Source organism: Sinohyriopsis cumingii, chromosome 17 (genome assembly GCF_028554795.1).
Source record: "Sinohyriopsis cumingii isolate HCF-2022 chromosome 17, ASM2855479v2, whole genome shotgun sequence".
Taxonomy (NCBI): domain Eukaryota; kingdom Metazoa; phylum Mollusca; class Bivalvia; order Unionida; family Unionidae; genus Sinohyriopsis; species Sinohyriopsis cumingii.
In genome coordinates, this window is record NC_142977.1 from 41662346 (window position 1) to 41686643 (window position 24298).

At 33.6% G+C, this 24298-nt stretch overlaps 1 protein-coding gene across 1 annotated transcript; it reads right to left on the minus strand.

Annotated features, from left to right (window-relative positions):
• Window positions 1-10000: 10000 nt before the first annotated feature.
• LOC149778495 (DBH-like monooxygenase protein 1) lies at window positions 10001-23829 on the minus strand. Its single transcript, XM_089939380.1, has 11 exons — window positions 23524-23829; window positions 21693-21842; window positions 21243-21431; window positions 20201-20284; window positions 17882-18055; window positions 17403-17505; window positions 17014-17180; window positions 14663-14848; window positions 14286-14345; window positions 10977-11213; window positions 10001-10160 (listed from the first exon to the last, which is right to left on the minus strand). Exons 1-11 carry the CDS (start codon window positions 23800-23802, stop codon window positions 10092-10094), a joined length of 1698 nt encoding a protein of 565 aa, XP_089795506.1. The 5' UTR covers window positions 23803-23829; the 3' UTR covers window positions 10001-10091.
• Window positions 23830-24298: the final 469 nt, after the last annotated feature.

The following is a 24298-nucleotide window of genomic DNA, read 5'->3' on the forward strand; positions in this document are numbered from 1 at the left end:
ATTTTGTCTCCTTTAATTCCTTTATCATAAGCTACTTCTCCCTTTTAGATACACACACTTTCCTCCTGTTTTTAACTCCATTGGACGCGTTATACTTAGTGTTTATGTGTGGCATTTTTCTGTATATTATTCCCCTAATTTCATCTCCAATCCAACATAACCACTTATAAGCTGTGATTTACTATATTTGATGACTGACTGGCTTACTGAATCAATTGTATTCATATTACAACGGAAGGAAGCTTACTATCTGTGTTAAAAAGAGGATGGGTAGGTAGACCTTTCTTTGAGGACTGGTGGTTAGTGACCTCGTGTATTTGCAGACAGTGTAAGGTGTTCAAAATTTATACTTTATAATAATATTGTGTCATATTCACCTGTCTCTGCTGTTAAGTTCTGCATCTACCAAACAAATAAAAATTTCTTTCTTTTAGGTGAATTGTACATTTTGAAGTAGGACAGGTACATACTATTTGGTACATTTACCTTTGACCTAGTTACTACATTATTATGAAATAACGTGACTTATCCCATATCACCCATGTGAAGTTCAATAAGTGCTGATATGAATAAGATACAACTGATAGTTGAAAGAATTATTTTATTTCAAGATGATTTTGCTAGTGAAGCAAAAGTATGAAAACATTATTTCGAAAAGCTCAGTGACATTTCTATGCACATTCATATAAGACATGGCTTAGTACCTCATACAATTGTTTTTCACAAGTGAGATTAAGTACATTTATTACTCATACAGTCCCAAACTATATCACGGATTATTGAAACAATTAATGTTTGCTATAGGTATAACGGTACCAATTGCGAAATTCCAGGTGGGCGGAGCTTAAGGTGTAGGGAAGATTGCATTCCGAAATAAAGAACAGCACTAGCTGTGATTGGTGCATTATGTAAGAGCTGTATTTTCTGTTTGGCTTATAAAAAGTTTGAGCCTCTTGGCAACATGTGAGTTTATGTTAATTTCTATCCAGATCATATTTTCCATTTTTTATGATTTTTAAAAAAATTTGGTACACATGGCTGAAAATGTGCTTGTTGTGACTAGATAGCTCTTACCCTTGTCTAGTTCCAGTAGAGTTGTCTCTCTTAACTGCAATGGAATACCTGGTTGTGTCATTGTCACATTGACAATCTATCAGTGTTCTTTATGACAGTGTATCCTATTTATGCTGAGGTAGGATAGAAAGTATATTTATTTCACAAAACATTAGCATTGAGGTATGTGGAAAAACAATCGGTACAGTGATACCTTATATCGCCATCTGCCAGGAAAGCATACATTGACTGGTCTAAGGTGGCGGAGTTAAATAGTTCGCAGTTTTAGGGGATACTCGTATATTTTCTAAGGCGTGAACGGTTGGCGGTACTGAAACATGTTGAAGATTAAACATGCAGATGTGTGGCTGATAGATATCAGGCAGGTTGTTTTGTCTGTTGTCTTGCATTAATTAGAGTAAAATTTAGGCATAGAATGGACACGTCGGGCTTTCTAATTTACAAATGAAGTTTTATGGAAATCGTTGGAAATTTGGGGTATACTTATGACTTCTAGCGAGAATCGCGCCAGGGTTTGACAACCACTCGGTCAAGTAAATACCCATGTGCGTGTAACAATATTATTAATCTATTCACATATACAGCATATCATTAATATTATATATCTATTCACAAATAATATTATTTTATTACACTAGAAAGGACAATTAATGGCACAAACTAATACATGATTATTACTCAGTAAGTTTGCAGAATCTTACAAATATATTACATGTTAGAATGAAAAACCAGGTGAAAGAATATTATGTTTATTTCCAAACACATGGCGGTTTTAGTAAACAAATTGCAAACTAGAGATAGTAGATTCATTTTAATCGCTTACTTGTATGTAAATAGTGGTAAGAAAATATATTACGAATCAAAAGGTTTAAATGATGTGGCAAAAGGTTTAAATGATGTAGATATTCGTATAAAAATGTTAAATGCTCATTAGCATATATATGCCAATAAAAAGTGTAGCTAACATCTCAGAAAGCACATAGCGATGCATTTTCATGCTTTTTCTCCAGAACATCTTTCTCCATTTTAATTTCAAATACATATGTATAACGTAGAAAATGAATCCTTATTTAATCGTGTGATGGGATAGAAACATAAATGCAAAAGGGATTTAATTAATGCAAGCAGATGATATTTGTACTTTTCTCTGACTCACTAGATGCTTTGTAAAACCGATTTTTACCTTTCCCAGATACTTTACACCACCACTAAGATAGATGGAAATTAATTTTAAAAAAACAATAAACAACCATATTAATGGTATTTCATAAAAGCATAAGAATGCCTTGACATTGTAATAGTTACTTTATAAGAACTAAGCAGAGATAGTATATATTTTTCTTATTTAATTAGTATGCTTACATTCGATGATTCTTTCGCAGAAACTCAAATAAATGGCTGCTTAGGGATTTAATGCATATTTTAAGTTGAATACATACATTAACAATTCAGCCATGAATACAAAATGTATGTTATTTTGGACCTAGGCGACAACATTGTAACTCCTATCTTAAATTACGGAACAGAAGAATAGGGATTTGCAAAAGATATGAAAGGAAATATTTACAGTTCAGTAACAAATTACTATGCGCACTGCAGTGTACACAGCATGATATTATATATAATGAAGTTAGCAGAATGTCATTCATTATTGTATGACATTTACGATAATTTGATATTGATAAAATTGCTCAGCTAGATGAAAGAAAATGTACAAAGCTTGTTTACAATATTATGTCAAATGTATCGTTTCTAATGATATTACTGATTTAGTATGAAAGCAAAAGTTGAATACCGTGGTAAGGTTAATGTTATATTGCCTCGACTTTTATTATTGTGTTGGTTGTATGTGTTCATTTCAGACTCTTTGAAAACGAAAGTTTCGGATATTATTATTAAAGATAGGACTTCTATTGTGACGAATTTATCGAGAGCTATATCTACAGAACCGGATGCCAGTTGTTATGCTTCAAATTTAGAAGGAATTAGGATCCTAAAAGATAAAACCATTAAAATCCTAAGAACATGATCATGTCGATTGGAAATTAAATCTTACAAGTAAGACTCCCGGAGAAAATATTATATGTACATTTTTCTTCGATCAGGAAGATGAATATAACAGTGTCTTTGCATGCCAGTATACTCAGAATAGTGTTACGATACAAATGTTTCAAATTTATGTCTGGTAGTACTGAATGTCTTGCTTCTGTTAAGACTTTTTGCTGCTAAAGCGTTTGAACAGCCTAGCTTGATGCATCACATCACAACCGCCGAACTCGAAGCATCACATTATAACGATGAATATACTTTATTGAAAATTAAAAACATTTAATGCAGCACTGCCTTACAAGATACTAGAATAGTAAATCAACACTTTGTCTTTGAAAAACATTGAGATGGTGCGTGCTTTACGGATTGAAAATACTCTGTATTTGCATCGTTTATTTGTAAAGAAAGACGTAGCTTTATTCCGAATATCACATGTATAATAACATGTATACTTATTTACAAATTTTAGATATTATTATTATTATTGTTATTATTATTATTATTATTATTATTATTATTATAGTGCTTGTCAACTAACAATCATTCCGTTATAACCTCCATGGATAACTATACCGGCACAAACGTTCTTTAGCAAAAAATATAAATTGCTTCGAATGTTCGTCATGTTGTTTCCATCCTTTCTTCACACCATGACATTAGGTTTAAACATGTTGATTCACTATGTGATGGAGCCATTGACCCGCCCGTTTCTTTTTATATATCTTCTGTAGTTGTAATATGTATTGTGTGCTTGGCCTTTGGCCATGATTGAGGATATACAGTTTTGGTGTGTAACTGCTTTCTGTCCTGTTTCGAAGTTATACATAGGTTGTTTACTTGAGTTTGAGTTCAAGACCTAGCAGCGATTATGACCCTAAAATATTATGGTAGCAAACTGGTTAACAGATATGTGTAATTTGCCATTAAGTTGATTCAGTTTTTTCGCAAAGTTTTGTTGCGACGTATTTTAAGCGTGGATGCATTTAAATATGATTTTGTTAACAAAATTTTCATTTCTACCTCAGGAATATGTGCCTTGAGATTTTAGTTCTGTTCAAATATCATTTGACAGGCACCATTTATTTAATATTTATTTATTGATTTTAAAAGTGCTCATTGCCATTTGAGACAAAAATATTATTTTGGGATTTTTTCCAAAGAGCTTATAGCCATTTGAGGCGAAAATAATATTTGGGGATTTATTGTGAATTTATTCAAGGGCATTCTGAATTCTATCACTGTGATAAATCATGACATGTTTGGTTTTGCTACTTTCTGTTACTTTGTTGTAGATCAAAGAGTCGTAACAAGTTTATTACTCATGTTGAAAATTCCCCCCTACCGAGTCTAACATTTAAGTGTCCAGAACGTTTTCTCAGATTTTGTGCTTAGTGTTTTTGGCACGCAGACTCTTTAATCCCCTGACTTAGAGCTTGTTTCGCTGGCAGCATGGGGAAACCGTTATGAATTTGAGCAGGTATCAACTTTTTAATATATATATATATATATATATATATATATATATATATATATATATATATATATATATATATATATATATTGTTTCAGAATGACGTAAAGTTTATATTTTGACCTTAATCGTGTGAATTGGCATGCTTTTTTTTCCTTTCATTTACCGTTATGATAGCCACGGCCTGCCCATGCTGGTTTCTATAACGAATTTGCAGATATCAATCTGGGGAATAAAATCAACGGAACCTACGCTCTTTGAGACTGGTCTACATCAAGTGGACATTTTGATGTCTTCTTTTTTAAAATTATTTGCATTGTCTATATTATGACGATACATTTGTATCCAACACAATTATTCTTACAACTTTCTACCTGACTGTTGGTATGCAATGCATAATTATCTTTAGATTAAATCTATGATTTGGCATGTTTTGTTGTCTTTATTAATTTAATTACCCTAATCTCATTCCGCCATCATATCGTCCCATTTGAATAAAAGTAGTTCAGAATATAGTTTTTACTGACGACGAATAATATCCAAGGATTCTTTCCAGACTTGACGGAAGAGGCAGTATATGTTGCAATTGATCCTGGCTAGCAGCCTAGTTTGTTCGCTTGTTCAAAGATGATATTGACGGGTTTTTTTCTCAATTTATTTTATTACTTATTGTCATCATCCCTTTTCATTTAGTGTCAATAAGATTATTCCAGACTCAAATATTCTTGTTTTAAGAAGTAAATATTTGTTTGCAAATAACTTGATAACATTTCTTTGAAGATTTTCCGTGATTACATTTTAGCACTTCCGCGATGTTATCATTCACAATATATGGAGGAATAATTCATAACCACTGAGTAAACCAAATGACTATAACTGCTAAGATTTGGAGCATATTACCAGCATACATTGCCATTTCCTCGGTATGATCTAACTTATTATGTGATAAATCCAAAAAAGCAAAGACACATAGTGCCGTACAGAATTTATCCGCTGTCAGTAGGAGCCGTGGTAGCTCAGTGGTAAAACTAAACCGATGAACATAATTATCAGCCTGAGAATACATATGAAAACTTTGAAAATTAGCATTCAACACTTACCTGTAAGGTTATTTTCATAGCACGTTTCTGTCAATAAACTCTAAAAATGTGTGTTAATCAAGCAATTATTCATTAAATATATTATTTAATTAATTAGTTTTTGATACTGTTAATTGGTTAGTCAATCAAAACACTCGGTTAATCATTTAGTTATTATTTATTTATGATACATAGGATAGATAGATGGTTTTACCATTTGTTACAAATAAATGCAATCAACATATTTAATCTCTGCGTGGTGTGTTAATGTGGAAGCCAGCAATTATTTTTCTCAATTGAACGTACTTGACTTATGAGATTAACATCCCACATCCATATAAATTTAACTAGGAACTAAAATCAAGTGGTATTTTCAATGTTACATTAACAGGTCCTGACTTTTGATTTACGTGGCAGATATCTGCCAGCTCAGGAGATTCCCGCTAGATAATAACACGTCATACATAATAGAGATTTTATAGTAAAATGTGCGGGAAAATGAACAGGTGCATCTTTTCTTCCATGTTTTATTTTTCTTCAGAATCGATGAACACATCAGAGACCGATTAACCAGTTTAATTCATAACCTGTCTTGATTACGCTCCTAGATCAACAATACTAATCTATTTGCGAATAGACCCCGCTCATTACAATATGGTCATTGGGCCTTAACTAAAGGAATTTCGTTGGGAATACAGAATTAGGAATAAAATGTTCTTTTAGGGACCATGACTATGTGAAGTGAAGACATTTAATAATTAAAGTCAAATTCATTCAAGGTGTCATCAATAAAAAGCAACATCCCCTATAAATATAAAGACATGGAGTCGGTAGACAAGGGCCATAACTCTATCCGAAATTGAGTAGACTGGACATATAGGTCTCGCACGATATCCACCAATGCGATGTAGCGGCGTAAAAAAAAATCCAGTGTGACCATGTGAAGTTAATTTTCAAAGGCTATAACTTTATCCAGAATAGAGTTGCAAAGGCAAAACCCATATTTATTTAGACTAGATTGCATCAAAATATGTTGAATAGGTTCTGGATTATGCTGGTTAAAGAACCTGCAAAGCAGCGGTCATTTAAAATTTATCAAAAATGGAAAAACCTCGTTAAAATTGTACCTGACAAGACGAAACCTGTAACAGTCACATTTACGTGTCATGGTCAATTCATCTAACAGTGGGCATCTACTTATGTGTTACGTTTGCATAGCTTTGTTGGTTGCAACAACTGTGGATGGGCATAGTAAAGGAGAAGGTCATTACTATCGGGCATTATCTAATAAAACACGTATTCACTGTATATTACATGTTCTATTGCTTCTTCATTATTTTTTCAAATACAGTCAGAGAAACTTCAATGGGTTTACGTCACACTACGTTTAAAAATTGAAAACTTTATACAAAAATAGTGTGACATATCATCTAATGTTTACAAGAATCGTGATATATCAATCATAATAGCTCTTCAAACATCTTACATCGTGCTTTATTCAAATAAATCATGGTATACTGGAAAAAAAAATGTTTGAATGACTTCGAAAGCAGAAACTAAGATAATGTTTCCGATTTCATACCAACTTGTGTTCTTTAGATCCTCCTTTTCTAATTTGTACATCTTTTGATTACACTGATTATTAGAACATATTTCAGGCTACACCATACTTTTCAGTGCTACAAGCTACAGTCCACCATCTCTGAGCTTTGACAATATCCAAGGGTAGTAGAGAACAAGAGAGTTTGAGCGCCCTTATTGTGTACATTTGTTTGTTCTTGTCAATCTTTCAGTGTTCATATATGTGACATTAACGAGTCATTTTGGTAAATTTTGGAAGATGTGGATGTATTTTCAACTTCATCAATATATAGATAATCGAATATTTTATATTTAATTAATAATTGTAACACAACAATACCACTGTTTCGGCAAGGTATATGTTTATATTTATTCCCGTTCACTGTGTAGTTAATACTTGGAATACGTGCCTACTTATGTTGAAATTTCTATGGAGATCTGGATTTGCCAATTCCAAAGTGTTTCTGTAAGCGCCATAAGTAATCGTACAACGTTAAGCAATGGCTCAATATGTCTGGTATGATTCTAAAAGCTGCAGTGCATTACATTCCTCGTTCCATTTACCATAATGGGCAGTACATTAGGATATGCAGGGTATATAACACGATTATCTTCGTGTAGTTGGTAAAGAAATCTATGTTGCATTCAATTAATATGTTTTCACCTTTTTCAAACAATGTTATTAATTGAAACATATTGAATAAAACAGAATGGATAATTATGCTTGTCTGAAAGACTTGATAGCAGAAACATACATATCCACCTGTCAACAGATTGGTAAACCCACTTCCCTCTTCCTTATGTGAAAATACCGGCCTCCAACACTTTGCCCTAAGATATGGTGCTTTTATTTTAATGTAATCCCCATCTTGGTCTGATAATTGGTTTAAGAACCGTCCCATGTCAGTCGTATAAACCAGTTAGAAGATAGAGTACACAATATACCCGATAAGCAGCATACGCTATTGAAACGTTTGCATCCAAGGATAATGAGAGAGATGCTGTATTTATTAAATATACTAATATATTGACAAATTAGCGATTTAGCAAATACCGATAAGGATTTGTTTCTTTAAACTTCAAAGTCCCAATGGCAAGATGTTCTCTGTTGGTTCGTGCATTTTGGAAAAGAAGTCTGTCATATTTATCTTTCTTTTATTACGAACTGTCAAATAGCTGTCAAAGTTTCATCATTTATTTTATTTAATTGTATTTGCTGCATCAAAGGTTTGATTCTGTAATGATATCCAGCAGTACCAATTATGGCCCAGTTATAATTATTGCATTGATGACTTCCTTCTTCTCATTTTGTTTACTTCTTTTTTGTGTGTGTATGTACTTAAGAGGTCATAGTAAAATCTTTCTTATCTTCAAAGCGCGAGCAGCTATAGTGTTTCAATCTTACCCATAAATCTCGTTTTGAAAAACTGGTCAGTATAGTCAATATTTCCTTGTCATTTTAATTGCATTGCGCTTTGAGCAAACCATATAAAGAAGAGATAAATATCCAAGCCATATATGTGAGATTAATTACAACAACGATAAAAATAGCTACGATACGATTACCAGCGATGTGCAGGTATAACGTTATATTAGAGATGATGATGTGATCTTTCTGCACTTCTGACGCATACCAAAAGGAATTAAATTATTTTATATATAAAAATTCAGTTCAAAAGAAATGTTTGAAATAATAATAGATATAGAAAAGTTTTTTAACCTTATGGGGAAACAACACTTGTGCTGTTTTACTGCTGTACTGTCATGTTGCCTATAGATATAGCAAAATATGGATATGACTGCTTTGATCCATATTACATTTTATTTTGTAAACGAAAGAATAAAAAAAAATATATTTTACGATGTACATTAGCATTTTGAACTGAATATCATTCCATACTTACCCTGAAATACAACGGGATATATTAACTTCGTTTTACTTCCTCATTAGCAGCGAGATCATTATTTTGCGTATATTGGTTATGGCATTCATGTGAAACGGTCACAAAATCATTCGACCACCTTCTCCAATTGACGTAGTTTCATGCTATTCATGTCGACATGGAAAAGCAAAAATCATTTAATATATATGACCGAGGATTAGAGGATTATCAACTTTGAACAATGTATGGATATATCGATGATGAGAAAAAACAAGCCAGCGATCAAGAAATTTCATTAAAATTTGATGACCTCGGCAGTTCATTTCCTCCGGGTCGACATTTTTGAAAGAAGCTGCAAGTAATGCACCATGGTTTAGCCAGCTTGTAGAATTTGCAAGAGATAACTGTGATTATACATTGACTAGAATCTGGGTATAGCATCATAAGAAAGAATTAGATGTCTTCATCTGTTTACAATATATTATGTTGACGTAAATAATTAATCCCCTCGTCGAACATTTATTAAAGGCACGGGCATAATAATAGATACATGCGATTAAATGAAAAATCGGTGTTTGCACTGCTAAACTTGGGATTAACAATAATAGCACTAGTCTGCTTAATGAATAAGGGACGATATATTTTTGTTGTGTGTGACATTCTCTTAGTTATTGAAAGTTATTACCTTTTCATAAAACCACCCGTCTCTCAAAAGACTGAATTATTCAGTGCAACATATTTCAGATGATGCATTTCCATTTATTATTAACTATCCGAAAAGATTTCACTATTCAGCTGCCAATATACGCTGATAAACAACTACCAGAGTATGTGATTACAGTAAACTAAATATAATAAATCGATGACTGTCTTTAGGTTTAATTCATTCATTTACCATCATCTCTGACAACTTGAGTTTATGATTTCGATTATTATCATTTTTCCTGCATTCCATTAGGGACATGTTGATGACGCTGGTGGGACATATTCCGTTGCATTTTCGTGAAAGGTGTATATCAGTGTCTGAAAAGGTAGAAAGAAAAATTAACATTTCGACGCTTCTTGGAACGTTTCAAAATTAATTTCATAAAAGATTATAGCTCAGAATGTTAATAAAATCTAAATTGGATGTAAGTACGTACTCATGTGCCCCAACCCACTCCCTTCCATAACGCATTGAAATTTCAATATGCACCAGATACGTTGTGTGCACAAAAACGTTCGCATAAACTAAGAGATGGTTCATGAATTCCACTAATCAGCAAACAGTCATATGTTTTGTGATCGTACATATATGGTTCGTCCTAAATTACCATTAAAATGTACTGGGCACCTTGGATCGTCTTAATTCTAAACATGAATCAGTTATTTAACATAACCAATACCACCGACACACCCAAACAACAAGCAGAGGTGAAACAACTCACTTGACATATATGCATACCATAACATGGTGTCTTTATGCACTGGACATCATTAAAATCCATTAAATATTATACAGAAATAACTTTACTTGTAGATCAACCGTATTCAATTCTTGACCGTGCACTTTGAACAGAATAATAATTAAATAAAGTACACGCCAGTATAAATTGGTGTTTATTTTACAATGTTATAGATAACATGCATATGAACAGATGTATATAAAATCAAAATTTTAACAAACAAAAGTCGCAAGAGTGACCAGATATATACAAAATAAACATGCAACTGAACAACAACGTCAGACATCATGGGTGGGTTTTGTTTCATCTGCAGAGTGACAGACAATATTTGTTTTAACAGTACAGTCGTTTGTTTCATAAAAAGGATGAGAATAGGCAAAGTAACAATAAATACCTGTGGGATCATATTGCTCCCTTGACAAATATGACGTATACTAGACTCACGAAGCTTCTGTTTGAAGCTCTCCCTGTCGTGAGGGGAAGTCCAATTGTAGGCCTGTAAAGTGGACATCTTATTCTGAGAAGGAGAGATGCTGTCAAACGTTGGTGTGCTTATGCATCTCTTGAGTGGTATTTTGGGGTAGTAGAAGAGATTACTTATGCACATTTCATCTCGAGTCGATAGCCCACCCTAAACAGATGCATGAAAAAGAACATTTCATATTGTTGCATGTACTAAACCTTTATTTTATCAGGTCTTGACCTTACAGTACTGAAAGAGCATACTTCCTCCAAAGCAACTTTATAAAATATTATTCTTTACATATAATTTTTTAACCTCAGATGTTATTTATATTATCTTAAAGGTCACGTAAGCCTAGTGTTACGCTGCTGTACTCGAGAAATAATACTATTAAAATTACAAAAATGAGACGAACAGTTTTTCCAAAAATTACAAAAATATATTTCATCACTCAGAATAAAATGACTCTCTCTTTCTATATCCAGATAATTTATGTTTATTCTTCATAAGTATGACGACACAACTATAGTCCGCGGTTTGATAATAAACTGAAAAAATTCCTTTGCACAATAAATATTCATTCGCTGATTAATTTTTTGTAATACGACAGGTTTGAGGTATCCATCTTTTCCATTCATGTCTAATTCTTGGTTTCCTTCTTGGTCGTTTTCCATCAACTCTCTCTTCTATTTCTTCTCTTTATAGGTTTTTAACTCTCAAGATATTTCCTATTCATCTTTCCTTTCTCTCCGAAATTACTTGCAACAATCTTCTCATGTCATCATCTAAACTTAGTACCTCTGTACTTATGTTCCTATCAATCCAGGTGACTTTCTCCATGCGATTCTAAATCTACATCTCAGGAGATTCTAACCTTCTTCGTCCTAATAGTCAAAGTTTCTGATCCAAACCATGCTACGCCCCATACCAGGGTGCTAACAATCTTCTTTTCAGATCTGTGTCTGCGTTAGTAGTTCTTTCATCTTGGTAAACTGATCTGTCATTATGCCAATTCTTTTTTCACCTTTTATTCACACCTTCTATCTTTCTTATTTATTTAACTTGTTCACCATCAATTGTGATATTGAGATGCATATTTTCTTCTTTACATACTGTCATGGCTTTGGGCTTATCCACACTGGTCTTCATACAGCTAACAGGTTTTGCTTAAGGAGTCCATTTGTTTTTGTAATCATCTTCCGACTGGGCCACCATACTACGGTCGTCTGCAAATCTCACAACCTTCCCCAGTTGTCTTACAATTCTTACATCCTTTACTGCTTCTTCTGAATTGACCTCTCCTACTAGTATTACTGTCTCATGCTGCATGTAGAGATTGGTTATGAGTCTCCTGTCTCTTTATTCAGTTCCTTTCATCTTCAAAATCTCCAACTGTTTAGCCCAGTTTGCTCAAAAAGTCTTTCAAAGTCCAGAAAATAAATGAAAACTTGCTGTGGACTAGAGTACACTCATGTAGCGTTCTAATTACAGTCATAGCTCCTCGAATACCATCTTTCCAAACTGAGTCTTACGAGCAAAGTGGTTTTTCCTTGATTCCAAATGCCTTGTTTTCACTTTTAACATGTTTTAGGCACGCCATATTAGGCTAATTGTTTTGCCGTCTGCGCATTATGCTGTATTTGGTTTCTTTGGAAAGGTGACTATTATTGATCTTCCGGCCACTCTCCGTTTTTATACATGTCCTTATATAGTATTTTAAGTTTTTTTCGAACTCTTCTCCAAGATGTTCGAGAAACTCTGCCATGAACTAATGATTTCTTATGCTTTATTTTCTATTGCGTCTGTCACTTCCGATTCAAGTACTTTAGGTCTTCTCTCATCATCTCCAATGCTGTGTTTTGTCCACGGTTTATGTCCTGTATACACTGACGTCCGCCTGTGGCATACAACTATTTTGTTCCTTCATATTCTGACTCTATCCTCTTTTTGTTGTTATGTGCCATCCTTACCCATTAATAGACCTGCTTTTGTTGTCCGCCTTCTTTCTTTCTTTAATTTCACTGACATTGGCATATATTAAATACATCCTTCACAACCTTTCAAGTGCGCCGAAGTTCTTTTACTGGTCCCCCACCAGTTTTCTCTTGCATTGTCTGTTGTTCAACTCAGCTGGTTGTTAAGTTTGTTGTATAACTATATCCCTTTTCTTCTATTTTCACGTACATATACTTTATCACTTCGTCTTCACTTGCGGTTGGTGGTATATATACAGGCTCAATCGCTATGTTTCCGGATTTTGCTTCTACTTTAATCATCAGTAATCTATCACATATATTCACTACTTTATTTAACCTTTTACTTGTTTTTGAATATAGAATCACGGCTACACTTGGTTTGCTCTTTCAGCCACCAGCATGAATTACCCTGAGTCCATCTTGGTAATGGTTATCGTACTCTTTCCATCTCACTTTTCGCTTAATTCAGGAATATTCAATCCATATCTCTTCATTTCGTTTCTAGTGTTCTCCAACTTTACCCTTATTGACATTAACATTGACATTGCGTTCCAATTTTGATTTAATATAGTCCAATTGTTTATTTTTTTCTTTGGGAATTTTCACAGTCATAGTCAGCAATGAACTTTTGCGGAGTTTCCATACCTATAATAAATTGTCCTTGATATGATTCTCCTTCGACACAATATATCGGATATACAATTTACGACCAAACAATATTAAATCGTTACTTCTTGAAAACATGTCACATTTAACTATTTTGACTGGTATTGACCCTAAAACAGTCATTGTAACGGTTTGGTCTAAACAGATCATGTAGTAAATGAGCTTAAAATTAAAATTATAACAAAGGGACAATCTTATTAAAATCGGATCTTCACTGTTAAACATGAAGATCTGAGAGCGACTGCTTAGGGGTCATGTTCTAGTAACCTATGATCCCTCGTAACATATGTTATTCCCATAATCGCTAATTTTATCAACCAATCAGATGAAGTATAATATCTTCTCTTTTGGAGACTGATCAGTGTGGCTGAAGAGCGTGAATGCGTACCGAACGATTTGATTCACCTTCAGATTTTTGAAAGCTGTATTTCTATTGGCTAATTCAAAGATCACCAGAACATGACCCTTAAGCGGTCGTCGTCAGGTCTTCATGTAAGGCAGCGATAATCTGATTTTAATTAGATTGAACCCAGGGAAATTAGTTGAAAATATTAAGAGGTTATTATTATAAGGAACGTTAAATATGAGTAATACTTACCAGAGTCGGTGCAGTTCTTCCGGTTGAATCATAGGTACATTCAACCACAAAACTGTCTCCCTGAAAAGCAAAATCTGGATTTGTTTGTAAACCTGGTTTGAAAAGGAATGTGAATATAGGATATATCAACTATAATACAAAGTCGACAGTTATCGAGAGTTAGTTTTCTTTTTATTCTTGGAGAAAAAAAAAACGTACACATTCTTTACTACCCTCGTAGTATTTTTATGATTGCAACAGAAACATTGATAAATGGAAACGCAAGAGCCCATAAACTATTTGGACCATTTCCACAACTCTGGTAAAAAAAAACAAGTAATCCTTAAAACCGATTTCCCTTAAAAGAATACATATCCAAGAGAAAGAAATGCACTTACATGTCTAACTGGAATTTCTTCTCTAAGAATACGTGTCTCTTGGAAATCAAAATCGTAGTTAGGATCAATTGCCACGGGAGCCAACTCTCTGCCGTTCCGGAAGTGCCTCGTTTTGATAGCTCTGCCGAGCAGATGTGAGTGCTGGAAAATTCCGAATACCTTGATTTCCGTCATGTTTCCAAGACTCTGAAATAAACAATAAATTATCCTTGTAGTGGTAGATGATGTTGATTTTAATTTGTATAAGATTGTTCTTGTTTAAAACGTATAGTTAGGTTGTGCTGGTTTAATTTGCCTGTGCATTTTATTATGTACAGATAAGTTGTGCAGGTTTAATATGTACAGGTTGGTTGTGCTAGTTTAATATGTACCTGTATTTGGTCTAAAAGTTTACGGGACTTGTCATATAAAAACACTAAATGTTAATATTTACACACATAATAAAGCATACATGTATGTGTCCTTGACACCTGGACGAACTAAGAATATCACATTGTGTGATAAAATCCTTATTTTGCCGCGTTTAAGAATCAATTTGCGCGGCTAAAATAAAACCGGTAGAAATAGGAAAACAAATCAGGTATTTATAAAGTGCATTTTCTGTAATTTATCCGTCCAGTTTGTAACAATTTCAAAAAAGACATCTACATTTGCAGAAGAAAATGAGGCAGAAGCTGTAGGAGTGCTACAAAAGTGGTCAGTTTACACGTCTGATTCTATTATGAAGCGTATACGCACATTTACATTATCCGATCTTCTGTTTCCAGCATTATTAAAGAATCATTACCAAGCGAGAACAACATGATGCATGTGATGAGCAAAAATATTGTCCCTCAAAATCCATGGAATTGTTTGTTTTTATAGAATTCACTATTATGAGGAAGAAACGTTTAAAGTCTTTTTTCGTGCTCTCGGTGAAAATTCAATATGTAACGTAAAACCTATATAAACAAGCAACAAAAAAGCCGATATAGAATACATAATATGGCGCGCTAGTAACATGTACAGGGCTAATATTTGTACATATCAAAACATTAGGCAATATGCGGTGTTAGGTATATTTGGTTACCTTCATAATGGATTGATGTTTAATTTAAAAGTAGGAAATATATGTAGCCTGAATTTTCTCGAAAAATAATAAGAATAATAAGATCTATCTTGAAGAGAATAAGATTAAAAAATTGTCTCTCATAACAATGTATACAGACTACATATGTATATACATCAGTTTAAACTTTAGAATGATTCTTCCAGCTCTTTGTTTTTTTTTTTTTGCAACTTAGTAATCTTATCAGTTTGAGTAGCACTGCAGTTGCTCCAAAAGACGTTCCCATAATCTATGATATGTAAAATATAGCAATTACAATATAACATGTTTTAAAGAAGATAGTTTGAAGGAATTGTCATATGTGCAGTGCGTTTACTGAGTAAAATACAAATGTGCACACTTAAGATTTGGTACATAACAAATTGCATGGTATTCAAAGCCAACTTTAGAGTTCTTACGAACAACATGGAGCTCATGAAGTGTCGACAGTTGTCGATATATTATGTCGTTTCTATTTTGCATAAACCACTTACAGACAGATTAAACAAGAGTCTAAAGATGGTAATCGGCAGCGAAGGTTCATAGTAGTGTCATCAGCGAATATATATAAATTAGAGTATTCAAGTCATAGAGGTAGATCGGTTATACAGATTAGGAAGACCGCTCCCGTGGCCTAGTGGTTAGAACGTCCGCCTCGGATGCGGTAGGTCGTGGGTTCGATCCCCGGCCGAGTCATACCAAAGACTTACAAATAAATGGTACTAACAGCTGCCTCGCTTGGCGCTCAGCATTAAGAGGTTAGTGTTAGGACTGGTCGGCCCGGTGTCAGGATAATGTGACTGGGTGGGATATCATGCTACATGTCTGCGGCGTGATGCCCCAGTGCTAGACATCACTATAAACTGCCACATTGCAGACATTGTAGCAATATGACTGAAAAATTGTTAAAGCTACGTTAAAAATCCAAATCACATCACATCACATCACAGATTAGGAAGCAAACAGGCGAACAACTACAACCTGGCTAGGTGTCACATTTTAGTGGCTGTAATCCTGATGAGTAGAAACTATCCTGATTGATATACACGACTTGAGCAATGATTGTGTTATAGTTGACTCTTTACTGAGTGCTGATTTCTAATGTCTTCAAAGAATATCACCATACATACATGCATACATACATACATACATACATACACACACACACACACGCACACACACACACATACACACATACATACATACATAATCTGTTCCAATTCCGTACTGTTATTATTCACTGAAGTTCACATTTCAGACTCACGTGATCTATGCACTGAGATGGGCAAAACGCTTGGCTAACATAGGCTTTTTCAAATGGCGGAATAATATGCTTCCAGTCGAACTGATGGCCTAATTCTATCAGGTCAGCCTCGTAGGGACGAAAGTTCTTGGTTAGAGTTATCCTTAATCCGGAGTTGTCAATCACGCCTAATCGATACAAAATATATGAAAATTACTAACGAAAGATGACAAAGGTCATGAACTTGTACAAATAATTTTATATACCTCATGGATCAATAAATACTATTTATTACTTAAGTTTTAATTCATAGTATTCTTATTCTTTCAAGTAGATTACATAAAATATTACAACCAAATGTTATTGGAAACCAATAAAAGTTAATTATTTTTATTACGAAAACAAGTTACCAGATTTCAGGGTTGGATTGTCATAATGTGTCTCCAATATGTAGACATCGGGATCGTCTGGGGCTCCAACGGAGAAACCGACGTGATCTGGGTAGTAGAATGTCTGGCAATAAAAGGAATGTAATCACATGGATGCACAATAAACAAAACAAACAAGAGCAAACGCATAATGTATTGAGCTAACAGAGGGAGAGACAGATAATTAGGCAAGAATAGGGATACAAAGAAATAAATATATAAATAAATATGAAAAGAGAAACTGAAATGATCTGAGTAGTAGTATGTATACCAATGCATTTAGGAAATGTAATGGATTTCACTTTTGAAATAATTAATTGCTTTTAAAATTTGCCGGTGAATAAAAAAATCCAAAGCGTCGTCAGCAGAAAACAATGAATAGCAATGGTAATGTTAATTGTGATAACTTTCTAATTCTTTGATGACAAGAAGAAAAAAAAGACAAGGAAGAACAGATTTACGGTTCCTCCAATGGCCCAGGTGATTATCATATCATAACATGGACGTAGTCCCCTGGGGATTCCATGGTAGCAATTGTAATGGACCTTGTCAAACTTGGGGTCTATTCCTCTGCATCGATACACCACAATATGGTGCACATGCAACTCGTTGCCTGCGGTGATTATGGGCTCCACCTAATGTAAAAATTAAAGTGAAAACATTGTGTGATTTCAGAAAATAATGGTTAAATATGGAAAAGATGTTTTAACTTTGACACTTGGAGATAAATTTACGTTGCTGACGAATGTATTATTGCACGATCATGTCAAAACTAAGAAAAATAGAATAGTAAGATGCATTCCTTTCCATCCTAAATTCTACGGAATATCATCTCATGTCCCACAATCTGACACACATTTGACCCATGTATTACACAGTAACTTCAGTATCTCCAGATACGTTACATACTAAGATTATCAATTGCTCAATGGTGCATGTGGCTATGATAGTGAATATAATAATAATAATAATAATAATAATAATAATAACAATAATAATAATAATAAATAGAAATTGACGCTCAAAGGACAAACTGGAAGACTATCATATTGACTGCCTTATGATTACATAGCATAGGCTTAAATGGATCAGTATGAAAACTTACTGGTTTGAGAAATCGTTAATAAAATGATGTTCGCTGTAGAAGAATTCCGTGTATTTAGAGAGAATTTCACTAGCTGTTGAACCAGTAAATTCAAACGAATCTGTCTGATATAAAAAAAATGTTCGCTGGCAGTTAGGTGCAAGCCGACATTATCATGTACCCTGAAATTGCCGTCATTCATTGTACACTATATATGTCCCATCCGTTTTTTTTTTTTTTTTGCTACCTGGTTGAACAACGACCTGTAAATCTTTTCTTCAGCGAAATCCGTAATAAAATGAAGATGTCGTTTATAACAATAGCTTCTTGAAAAAACTATTTAAAAAGTTTATTATCATTTCCCCCTAAATTTGCCGTAAAATATCAAATGTTTATTTTTCCAGTGAGCTGTCATGCAAACTCTATTCTCCCAACAAAAGGCCTACAATTTCTGACTTTTCGCTTGCACCTGTCTAATACATGCATTTTTTCTTCTTTTTTCTCCTTCATAGCAGCCATTGTGAGAACGGATCCACACCAATTGTAAAGAAAAATTAAAACTCTCTATGCCAAACACTTGTTGTCAAATTTACTCAAAATATATTGAGTGTTCATTTTTCCTTTTAGGAAAAGTTCTTTAAAAGTTTGCAATTGTTATTTTCAGTAATGATACTCACCGTCATTTGAAAGATCTTTATGTCATTATGATTTCCATATGGAAATTCAACAGTTTGGTAGAAAGAGTGGATTTAAACATTCTATTTTTAGTAACGGGTGCTATAGATGATAATGTATCGTTTTTCATTTGAATTTGAACAAATTGTGAAGGTCATAACGCCAGAGTTGATTAGTGTTGTATAATATCGAACGAATTCTGCACAACAATTTTGGAGAAGACGTTGCTTAGACGGTTGTTTGTTTTTAATTACGGCTGGTTTATTTGGTGACATCGTATATACAATATTTTATATAAAATACTGATGCCAGTATGTTTTGTGTCAAGTTTGCGTCCAGTAGGTTTTGTGGCCTTTGAACAGAAGCTAAACACAGCAATTAATGAACATGGTTTCTTGTCTAATTTTAGTAACTATCACTATATATGAAGATGGGTAGCAATCATTTATAGAACACGAAATGCTTCAGTGCCTGAACGATATCTATTAATTTATTTTGTTATTTCAAGTTGTACTCTGCAGAGAAGATGGCATCTAAAGTTTAAACGATTATTTTTTACGACAGCGATATATATTGGTATAATGACATCAATTTTAAATGAAAAATAATATTAACACCAGTCGTGCTGTTATCTATTCTGCACAACTGGGTTACAAGTGGCATGGTGGATTTTGAGATAACGTATAAGATAACACAAAGACGCACGACGGGCCATATAGCATGCTCCTCGCTTGGCCTTATGCCAATGCGTACTGACAAGAAAATTAATGATTTACAACTGCCTCAATATTCTGAAAGCAAACTTAGTTTATGACAGTGTGGAAGCATGTAAGAACCAGAAAATCAGATTATCCTTTTCAACGTATATTCTTAGTCTTTTGCTGAAATTTCAGCTATTACTTTTTATAAATAATAAAAAAACTTTAATGATATTCATGATTAACCGCAAAACACAACATATACATTATTCACAAAGTACACCTTTAATTGGAAATGAAAAGAGTCTATTGAGCGTGATTACCTTGATCATGTGATGCTTCCCGCCAATATTCGGCATTCGGAAAACTCGGCAATAATATGTGGTCGCTGCTGATGGAATGATGAACTAAAAAGCGGAGGAAGAAAATAATTAAGGACCTCCCTACTTTTTACAAATATATTGCCTATTACCAAAACTTGGACTTATTTTGTGAATGGTGGATTATTGGCCCTTGCACGGACTGGCAGCACACAGACTCTAACCAAGATTTTAGTTGATGATTCAAGGTGAGGTTGTTTAGTTTCTCTCTATGTGTGTAAATGTATTTATTTTTTGTTCCTAACCACGTATAGAATCTTACAATGGCCTGAGTTAAATATTATTAAGAGATCTAGAAATCATTGCCACAAACGCATACAATCTCAACCGATTGAAATGGATCATCAAAAATTACCAGAAGTAAAGATCGCGCGCAAATTGTGTCACTTTGACGTAAAAGACAAGCACCGTGGTGTTTTAGAATATTCAAAAAAGTGTTGTTAAAATTATAGAAAAACAATTCTATTAAACGATTGAGTCATGTATCAAATATTGAACTGAAAGAATACCAAAGCTAATTAATACAAATTTAAATTGTAATGCAAACTTAAATTCCTAATTATTGATAGAAGAATCACCCCGATACCAGAAATATACTTGAAAATATAAATGGTGCATACAATGTTCATCACACACAAACTTTCTTTAGTTGGTGCAACTAATTTGTCTGTTTCACAATCACAGAACAATCACAGATTCACCATGGCATTTTATGGTTTTATTTATTTCTTAATGCGCCATAGTTTATGTAGTTTGAATGTAACAAAGTTGACTGATTATTTCGCAAGTCTTCTACACACAAATTAATTACATTTGCTGACGTACGAAAAAAATAACGAAGCAAATCAAATTTAAATCGTTATTAAAGCGTCATTCTTATTTTAAAAGATATGCTCCCACACAGACAACGCTGATAACTTTACATATTGACATTAGATGAACATTTTAAACATTGTGCAAGGATACTAGCAGATAATAAACGTACATTTTCATGCACAAAGGCGTAGAGTTGGACATTTTGGTGTTCGGAGGAAGATGTCACTAAAGCAGCAGACGACACGCTCAGCAACAGCAAACTTTTTGTTCCCCTGTGATCCGCACCATGATACATAAGGCTGTCGTCAGAGTCAGGGTCACTCGTGTGATACGAGTAAATCACTCGTACTGTACCATCCTAGAATTTCATCAACAAATGAAAGATACAAAACAAATCTAATCACTTTAACATTTAATAGAACGATTCTCCGTGTACCTCATTTGTAACTGAAACGAAACTATTTTTCTTTCATTAAATTATTAATGTAACGTTTCAAAATATATGATAAATTTCGTCATGTTTATTGATCATACGTTACCATTCTGGGGTGTATACAAAGTCAGAGAAAATTCACATAACATTTTGAACTGTAAAAAGAAAGAACAACGAGAGGGATACCTCAATTTTCTTGTCTTCCGTTTTGTCGCAGGTGTCCAATTTTCTGACAAACTTTAGCACAGTTCCAAAACTGTTCTCCTCTCCATGAAGAAGGAACCAATCTTGGTGGTTGTCAACCACTGGAGGCGCATGCGCAGTTGTGTGATAGTCCTGTTGAGAAACTTCAATTTTATAATGAGAATTAATACTGTATATTGAATAATGCTTCACATTGTGAAATATTTTACTAATTAATATTTCAAAGGGAAATATGCTTTTGAGCTGTCAAATACAAATTCAACATATCCAGTACATTTATTGATAGTATATTTGCTGTATTGAAAACATAATTAAGAGAGATTAACTACAGCGATGATCGCAAAAAGATACACATATTCATAGATGTAAAACACCACCATGAACAAATGAAGCAAACATTTTCTTTGTAATTTATGTGATTCAAAAATCATGAAAGCATAATAAAAGTTTGATAACTGAATGAGTAAATTAGCGAAATATATTTTTCCGTTTTTATTTTCTATAATGCTAACAATGAGTTTCTGTTGGAGTTGCCTAATTTACCAGTAAAAGAATATTTTTGTGCAATTAGGTTCCTTTTAAAAAAAGGAATTTTGATCCCTTTTAAGTGTATGGATCTTTTAAACCCGAAGTGTTATTGTAAAATATACATTTTTGCATCATCTTATGAATTATGATCAAAATATTCAAAATTGAGTGTGAATTAATGTTGTTAAAAATCAGACAAGCGTCAACTGTTCAACTGCAATATTTTTGTTAGCATATTTTTAAGATTTATATCGCAAAGAAAAATCTACCGTTGACGTTATTTTCTATCAATCTATGCATTAAACATTCTTTCTTCTTTGAAACACTGTTACCTAATTTTAACTTGAGATTACTCAGAGACGATAACGTGGTTATCAGTTTCTTTTTTGAAGATTAATTATAATTAAAACATCATCAAAATTGAACATACGGTTTCCGTTTCCTCTTCCATATATTAAAGAATCGTTATTGTTTGCTTGTGCAGCATATCTTATGCTTAAGAATTATCCCAATTCAAATTATTATTTCCATATTCAGAAGCCATAAATATGAATTTAGAACAGGAAAATTACTGGCACGTTAATGAGATTTTGTGGAGCCATGATTCTGCATGATCTACTCGGATGTGCTTTATATTTACTTAGTAACAACTTACACCTTTAGTTTGCTTTGTTTTGTGTTTTAAGTTTCACGTACAAAAAGTGTAGAATTTGTGTTTTATAAATCCAAAGACTAAATTGTATGATACTAAGTTATTTATAAGGTATTTGCAGCAATCAAAAACTGACACAAAGTTATTATCTATGTAAGTATTTAAATTTGTCAAACAATACATAATAGTTGAAATGTTATAACATATTAATAATCCTATTGCAGGTAAGTATGGTTATGAGGTCTTTAAACTTTGGCCACCTCGTGTTAAAAAGCTCAAAATTTTTTAGTTTGTATAAATATAAGTGCATTTGTTGTAATTGATTTTTTTAGAACCAATAACAATGTTAGCATCTAGAGTGAGCAACAATTATGGTTGTTAAGATTTGTGTTGTTTTCGACGTCGCTTTCAGCACATTACTGGTATATATTATGCCGAGAAAACACCGAGAAGGGCCGCTCTGGGTTTTCATGCGCGGGTATCGAACGCGTATCTTAAATCAGGAATTCGACGCTCAGCAATTAGACTACTGCGGCTACGGAAGTAGAATAAAATAGACAGGTATACAGCACTGTATTAGCGTCAGTAGATTAAAATATTCGATATTACACAATGAAGAATTAAAGAAATTACCTTGAAATGTGTGACCCCATCTTTCACCCATCCGATCACAACGTCTGCCGGGTACATCTTGCCATTATCGGATAAACCGAACCCAACGTATCCATGTGTTTTCACATGAACTTCAAACGTAATATGTGTGTTGTTCGTTTTCCAGAAGAGAAAGTAGCTTCCGTTGGTGTCCACTTGAGATGAATAATTAAAGGGCTCGGTGGGGACAACTCCTACGTATCCCCTAGCCACTGCAAGGCAAAAAAAGATGATCAACGCAACGATCTGTTGTCGCGCCATGCTTCTGTTGTAATGTCAACAACAGCCAGGCATACAAATATATACATAGACGTAATGGAGAATTACGTCACTCGGCCACGTGACCAGTCAATAGAATGTATAAGCTTTGAGCGGAAATACACAGCTATGAAAACACTGATAATGGTTATAATTTGGTGAAAAAGACGAATAAAAGTTTCGTATTTTAATTTAACTGCTAAAGACAACCATTTTCCAAAATCAATAAATGAACAATTTAATAAAGTGTGTGTTTAATCACAACTTTACTCAAATCGTGATATCATAGCTGCCAACCAAATGGGTAGTAACATGCCGTTATTTGTTTGCTAATGGGATATCTCCTATATTTGTGAATGGCAAACACTTGATAAGGATGATAACGATTAGGGTGACTCCCATACTCGTATTGTTAACTATATGTTGTGCGAAATGACCTGTATGAAAAGCAGGCTTGAACACCACTTCCACTCTATTCCTCTCTTCGTTCTTCTTTATA

What these genes read in the sequence shown, in the direction of transcription:
- LOC149778495 (XM_089939380.1), bottom strand. Translation starts at nt 23,802, where the DNA reads ATGGCGCGACAACAGATCGTTGCGTTGATCATCTTTTTTTGCCTTGCA. An exon ending in ACGCCTTTGTGCATGAAAAT is followed by an intron (nt 20,285 to 21,242) that starts GTACGTTTATTA and finishes TCCGCTTTTTAG; the next exon opens with TTCATCATTCCATCAGCAGC. An exon ending in GGAAGCATCACATGATCAAG is followed by an intron (nt 18,056 to 20,200) that starts GTAATCACGCTC and finishes TTTTTACATTAG; the next exon opens with GTGGAGCCCATAATCACCGC.